General features: G+C 37.6%; 2 protein-coding genes across 2 annotated transcripts in view; one reads left to right on the forward strand and one right to left on the reverse strand.

Moving 5' to 3' along the window:
• CUNH4orf33 (chromosome unknown C4orf33 homolog) overlaps nt 1–1,897 on the reverse strand; it is a 15,218-nt gene extending 13,321 nt beyond the window's left edge. The window contains exon 1 of the mRNA XM_035897038.1: nt 1,637–1,897. The gene's annotated coding sequence lies outside the window, so the exon portion shown is untranslated. The remainder of the gene's footprint in view (nt 1–1,636) is intronic.
• A 935-nt stretch (nt 1,898–2,832) lies between these two features.
• Nucleotides 2,833–7,377, forward strand: part of LOC104128755 (sodium channel and clathrin linker 1-like) — a 12,845-nt gene continuing 8,300 nt past the window's right edge. The window contains exons 1-7 of the mRNA XM_009641603.2: nt 2,833–2,908; nt 2,967–3,034; nt 3,748–3,800; nt 4,697–4,766; nt 5,871–5,926; nt 6,305–6,437; nt 7,218–7,340. Coding sequence (XP_009639898.2) covers nt 2,833–2,908; nt 2,967–3,034; nt 3,748–3,800; nt 4,697–4,766; nt 5,871–5,926; nt 6,305–6,437; nt 7,218–7,340 — 579 coding nt within the window. The remainder of the gene's footprint in view (nt 2,909–2,966; nt 3,035–3,747; nt 3,801–4,696; nt 4,767–5,870; nt 5,927–6,304; nt 6,438–7,217; nt 7,341–7,377) is intronic.

Genomic DNA, 7,377 nt, shown 5'->3' on the forward strand with positions numbered 1-7,377 from the left:
TGGAGCGGAGGAGCCGGGGGCTGGGCTCAATTTCTACAGAGGGTGGAAACCCTCTTGCCTCTGGTTGTAGCAACGAGGATTTATATGCTGTAGCTCTTCTACTGTTTGCAGTAGCAGTTAGCATCAAAGCTATTTTTTTTAGTTAGCTGAAGACTAATAATTAAAAGCTGCAAATGAGGGTAATAGCCAAAAACACGCATTTTTTGTCACAATGCCTATTTCCTCTAGTTAAGAAACTATTGCATTTCCTATGCTTGGCTTACACCTGAAAGGCAAAAAAGCTGTCTTGCCAGTTACTTATAAAATGTACTTTACAGACTAAAATAAGTATTTTTAATTAAATGTTCTTTGTTACAGTTTTGAGAATTTTAACGTAAGCTTCATATTATTGAATCAGACTACACTTAAATTACATACCAGCAAACTACTGGCAAAAGGTGCTTCTGCACAGTTTATATTCCTGTAAGTAGGGAATGGACTGATGCGTTGTCCCAAGAGTGTTGCTGTCCCCGTCACTACTTAGTGTTACAGGGAAACATGATAGCATGGCAGGAAGTAGGACAAGATTACAGCACATAAAGTGCTATGCCTGTGCATCACTCAAAAATCAAAATTTCAGTGGATACTAAACTTTGTATGACAGCTTTGGCCAAAGGTGAAAGACCAGCTCTTGGTTGCAATGACTTCAGTAGCAGAAAAGGTTTCGTCTGAGCCAACAGAGTCACCCTGCCTCTAAAACCCATATCTTTATCAAGCTTTGCATAAGTATTTATTATACTGCGATGTGAACAAATCAGCAATTTTTCAAATATTGGTATTTTGTTTTTTCATATGAATTTAATTTGTCTGGGTGTAGCTTATTTTATAAATCTTTAGGCTCTAAATAGAGCTCAGACTAAATTCACTGTGAAGTAGTAAGAGTTGCCTCTTCTACCAAGGAGTTTAATTCTCTCTTTTAAAAACTTCATACATTTTGAAAGGTGCCAAATGACAAATTTGAAGTTGGCTTGTATGCCAAGACATAAGTTATTTGAGGTCTGCTCTAAGTCTGATATATGGATTGATGTTCCTCTTGTTTCATGAATATGAAACCAGAGTTCTAAAATGCTGAATGTGTGTAACACACGTAAAAAGAGATTGTCTAAGCACTATTATATTTAGCTTTGTAGAATAAATATTTGCTGTGTTAAATATGTAGCTGTAAAGAAGGTTCTGAGAATGAATTGCTAGTCTCTGGCACTGATCAGTTATAAATTGAGTTTTACTTGAATGCTTTTTGCAGCATCAGAAGCCAACCCTACAAATAATAGCTCATCCATTCCATTACATATTTTTGTGATAAGCTACTAAATACATAGAACTTGTATGAGAATGTATTTAATGATTCACAGTTGAAGCTGAGTACATCTGTAAGGGTGTTTAAGATTTGTCCCCTTTTGCACCTATGGCCTCTCATGTTTGCAGACGGTTTTGGCTACTTTCACTTTCCGGTTCCTTGGCACCCTTTTACCTCCTTTCTGTCCCCTCTGTCTTTTTCCTATATCCTCCTTTAGAAGCTTAGAACCAGAAAATGAACCATGGGGTGCGTATCAAGAAAAATAGGCAGCAAGTTGTTTTAAATCAAAATATACATTACCCTCCTGTCTTCCTTGTCGCTCCTCTTTACGCATTCCAGTGTCACTCAGTGTCCAGGTGTCACTCAGATTCTTATAAAATAGAATAGAATATTTCAGTTGGAAGGGACCTACAACGATCATCCAGTCCGACTGCTTGAGCAATTCAGGGCTGACCAAAAGTTAAAGCGTGTTACTAAGGGCATTGGCCAAACGCCTCTTAAACACTGACAGGCTTGGGGCATCAACCACCTCTCTAGGAAGCCCGTTCCAGTGTTTGACCACCATCTCGGGGAAAGAAATGCTTCCTAATGTCCAGTCTGAGCCTCCTCTGACGTAGCTTTGAACCATTCCCACGCATCCTGTCACTGGATAGCAGGGAGGAGAGCTCAGCACCTCCCTCTCCAGGTCCCCTCCCCAGGAAGCTGTAGGGAGCAATGAGGTCGCCCTTCAGCCTCCTTTTCTCCAAACCAGACCAACCCAGAGTTCTCAGCTGCTCCTTGTAGGACATTCCTTCCAGCCCTCTCACCAGCTTTGTTGCCCTCCTCTGGACAAAATCAAGGCCCTTCACATCCTTCTTAAATTGTGGGGCACAGAACTGCACGCAGCACTTGAGGTGAGGCTGCGCCACCACTGAATACAGCAGGATAATCTGCTTTTTTGACTGGCTGGTTATACTGCGGTTTTGTCAGATCAGAGAACACTCCATTTGTTTGTAGTACAAGTAGTCTCTTAAATCCCAATAGCCAAAGTTAGATGAGTGAGGAAGAGTGATGCCTTAGTTGATGTTCCCAGCTCAGCAGGGTGTGAAATCCCATCGCTCATTATGCTTTGCTGCTTTCAGAAAAAGCAGATACTGGCAGACTGCATTTCTTCATTCTTGTTTGGGTTTCTTCTAGGTATGCTTGAGTGCTCAGATCCATTCACCAGTGAAGCTCTCTTGACCTAAGTTTGTTGAAAGTGTATTCAGAACTGCAGGGTTGAGTTCCCAACAACAGGTTAATTGTCAAACGTCCAGCTAATTAAATTGGACACACAATGTGATTTGTTACACTTAGACCTTGTGAATCCTTAAAATGTGGATATGTTTTCTAGGCAGAAACTTCATTTTTGTAAATTTCTAAAAGAAAACGGAATATGGACGAAATTGAATTAACTATTATTATACAGTCTTTGTAGGCTTTTTCAAGTCCTATTTTCATTAAAATAGTTGTGCTAAATGGAAGAATTCAATGAAGCATGTTGTGTGCCTGCAAAGCACTACACCATTAAACATATTTCTGACTGCCAGTCAGGTTTATCTAGATAACGGCCTGTGTTGTAGATATGATTCTCATACTTTGTATTTTTCAGATCAGAGGCTAAATGTGGCACTTGGACAGTATGAAAGAGATGAGGTTTTGAGAGCTATGGTTGAGCAGGTATGTGAACTCAGGGATGGAAGCAGTAAGAATGTGTGTGGTGAGGTTTTGAGAGAAATGTCTTTGCATAGATAGAGCACAGCCCGCTTCAGTGTGGCCTGCCCTTCCTTTGGGTCCATCACACACCTCCTGAGTTGCTGTGTATTTTTCCAAGCAGCAGCAGATAAACTTGCAACAGTGAATTCTGTTATTTTTCATGCATTTTCGTAAGTTTGTGTATGCAAGAGAACGTATCCCTGAAAGAATACTTGTTTTCTACTTCAGTAGACTTTTTCACTTTTATAGACTTCTCTTTTCTAAGGGGTTGGTCTCATGTTAAGATAACATTTTGTGCTGGGTACCATAAGCCTGTCTGGAAGTCTGTGCAGAAGCTAGAGCGTCAGCACTTTCCTGATGCTGAGATGCATGGAAATGGACTTAGCACTTACACAAACTTACGATTGTTCTTTTAAGAGCAAGATGATCCCCCTCTGATGCAATTACGTTTATATCAGAGCATCTCCAGGGGGGGAAAAAAAAAAAAAAAAATTACAGTTTTTTCAAATTGGGCCAGCACTCAAGGATTTTTGAACATAAGCCTGACCTGAAGTGATCATGTGGGATATCGTGTATGATTACAGTACAGGCAGAACAACAGCTCTGGGTTGCATATAAAAATTTAAAACTACATGCAATCATGCGCAAGGTCTAATATATAAAGTATACCATTACAGAAAAATGTCCCTGGCGGTGATGGCGCATCAGGATCCAGGATGATGGACCAAAGGTAACTGATTCCAAATGATAAGTGGGAATACTACAAAGTATTCAAAAGAAATTGTCCTGTGCTTTTAAAAGTGTAAATATCCAGGTGAAACTGGCCTTATGCACACATGTTCACAGCTCTGAGAACTTGTGAATGGAGATCTGTAAAAGTGTTCCCATAGCAGTTGTTTTAGATACTATTCTCTTTATTCAGTAAATTAAATATATTACTTTTCTTGCACAATCTGTGAAATAAAGGATGAGAGCTGAATGAAAGAATTCTCTAGCCTAGATTTTAAGATAATAAACAAAAATGCAGGTAAGATTGTACTGATGTAGGTAACTCAGGTAACTGCTGTCTGTTGAGGTCAGGTGGATGTTTTTAAAAACGCTTATTTGACAGTCTTCAACTAATGGCTGCTTATTAGTAAATTGCTTAATAATAATTGTCGTTTCCTTTCTGTTATAAAAATAACCTATACTTACTGGTTAGCTTTTAAGGTATTGTGACTCCAGACTCATAAAGAATTTTCAGAGAATTACTATCAATTACAAAAGTATTAGGAAGGAAAAAGTATCTAAGTAGAACTACATTATTTTACATTATCTTACAGGCCGCTTTACTGTTGTATGTGAAAGCAGTGACAAAGTCTAGTCTTTAATTGTTTGGGATTCTATGGATGAAATGTTAATGTCCCATGTCCTAGTTCTGTTATATACAAAATCTGCGGTTAATGTTCATACTTTAAAAGTAGTAACTAAATTTGTTCGTTTGATTCTGGTGAATGTTGAGCTTGTAAATAAAGAGAAGTGACTGCTCTGTTCTCTAGATTAAGAATTCTATAAAACTAGTTAATTATCAGAACAGTGTTTCACCATTTACAAAATCTATTCTAAGCATGTTTTTCAACTTTTTAGCTTGCCAAGTCTAATCACAGAGTATGATAGACACTTGGAAGAAATGAGAGCACAGCTGCAGCTTTATCAGGTATGGATGTTCATAACATTTCAGACTGTATATTCTTAGGTTTTTACAGTATTAATAATTAGGCCATTAGTTTTTGTCAATAAAGGAAAGTGTGCCTGTGCCGTGCTTCACAAACTTGCTGGACTGCAGTCTGCCTCAAATGAGTGGAGATGTTTCTATGAAAAGGTTGGGAGATTGTCCAAATTGCACAATTACCCTGCCTTCGGGGAAGCAGTGTTGCGAAATGAAACCTACATGCCTGCTTTATTTCTCTACTTGTTCTGATACGGCTGCAGGTGTTTTTCTAGGTGACATTCAGATGAGGCAGCTGTTTCCCCCTTTCCTTACAGGTCTGATCTTGGCCATGCAGTCCTGCTCAGTCCTCCTTCTTCATTCTTAATAATTCTTCAGATTGAAATAATTCTTTATATGTTTGTTATCATGGAGGGTGAGGTGGAGAGGGACTGTCCTGCTTTCAACTACAGAAAAATGAAACCTTTTAATGCTTCGTATGATCACCAGAAAGCAAAGCGATATGTTTAATAATTAAAACCTGTGGCGTACAGAAAGCAATTTTTACTTGTGATCTACATGCAGAAGTTATACTCTGGTTTTGGTTTAATGAGCTTAATTTGTTTAATCTGTCCATCATAAAAATTCTGCAAAAACAGTCTTTCAAGGCTGGCCAATTTCAGAAGGCAATAGAAGCACTATGGTGGTGTTGGCGCTGTTTAGTTAACAAAACAGCCCATTTGACTCATGTAACTGAAGTTGCTCCTCAATTAATTCCTAAACTCTTACCTCATTTGCTTACTACATAAAAGATGAGTTATCCACTGTATCCCTAAAAGAACTTGAGTTCGTTAAGAATCAATACGTAAGAGCTAGAAGAATTCCAAAAGTTAAGTTCAGCTCATAATAACTTCTGAATGCTCAGGTATAACAGGACCTAGCAGCTGTTGAATTTAAGTGGCATCCTGTGACTTCCCTTAAATAAGAAAGTTACTTTCCTTTACTGTATTATGCTGAATTGTCCGTCTTGTTACAGTATCAGTCAGAATTAAAAGATGAAAGAATTACCAAAGTTCATGTCACTTAAATGATGCTTGCGTGTTTTTGTGTTAGGCACAAATGACTGAGATGAGACTAAACTTTGAACAAGTCACCAAGGAAAATGAAAGGTAAATAATTGCACTGCCCTGTTACTCCTGCTGGTTTTCTTAATTTCTAAACCTTAAAAAGCTTTTTTCTAGGACCTTGAAATCTTTTGAATCTATACTTAGGAGTCGAAGATTTCATACTCACGAGCTTGATGTTAGAGTCTTTAAGTGGTTAATACAGATTACAGCACCATATTTAGGAGTTTTAACCGTATATCTAAAAAAAAAGTAGATATTAAACTATTTCAAACTGTCTATTGTGTTTATAGAACAGACCTTCGATTTAAATACGAGTTAGAAGTAAATAGTGCGTACAGATTGAAGGTGCAGTATACTTCAGTTGCTAAAAGAATCCCTGTTAAAGAAATACTTTGCTGAACTTGGTTCTTTGAATTTCAGGCTGCATGCAGAGTTGAAAGAGGCCCTTGAAAAGCAACTGGAGGCTCTTCCTTTCATGTCTCTGGGAACTGATACTCCTGCAGATGAAGGAATAGTGAGAAACCTTCAAGAACAACTGCAACTGATGAATCAAGTGTGTGAGATGAAACATTTGTACTGTTTTATTTCTCTTGTTGTGCCTTGGCAGATGAGGGGAAGCTGTTCTATTTCTTCGTTCAGAATTCATTTGTTCAGAGTTCCTTAAGACTATTTTGAGGCCCTCTTGACTTTCTGTTGCTAAAGAAACAAGTACTTATACTTTCAACTTAAAAACCCAAAGGAACTTCTCTCCTAGATTCATATAGGAAGTTTTTAATATTAATTTGTGCCTTTTATGTAGTGGACTCGGTCTTTATATTGAATTCCTGACCAGGAAATTAATTAAATACTTTGTTCAATTCAAGTTTTTGTAGTAGCTTGTCATTTTAATAAAAAAAAAAATGTAATGAGATGTAAGGAGGCAAGTGTACATGGGATATAGAAAATAATATTTGAATCTGAAGAGACAAGGAAAATGGTTTGAGCTTATTACAGTGATGTATCAATCCTGTTGCATGTGATCAAGCTGAGGTTAAACCGACAGCTGAATTTTGATATTTGAATATATTTACTGTAGGCCTGCAGTAAACACCTGTAAAAGTTTGAGCTATAAAAAAGATCTGGAAAACTTGCAATTCACTGGTAGGTAGAATTTGAACTTGTAAGCATCTGAATTTGGTATTTTGTCTGTGTAGTTGTAATATAGGCAGAGAAAAGTACAGAAAATGGCATTTCTTTACAATAGAAGTTAAGACTTCTCTTTTTAGAGAATGATAGATGAAGGTAAATGTGCTGTAGTAGAATATTTTATAAAAATCATTGTTCTGTAACTTAGGAAAAAGAACAAGCAATAGAGCTCTGGCAGACTGTGTTACAGGAGCATGACCGACTCCAGCAGCAGTACCAGGAACGCATGACTGAAACACAGATTCACGTGGCTGAAAGGCAAAAGCAGAAAGTAATTTTCATTCTTTTTTTTTTTTTTTTTTTTTTTT

Source organism: Egretta garzetta, unplaced genomic scaffold (assembly GCF_000687185.1).
Source record: "Egretta garzetta isolate BGI_Z169 unplaced genomic scaffold, ASM68718v1 scaffold537, whole genome shotgun sequence".
Taxonomy (NCBI): Eukaryota; Metazoa; Chordata; class Aves; order Pelecaniformes; family Ardeidae; genus Egretta; species Egretta garzetta.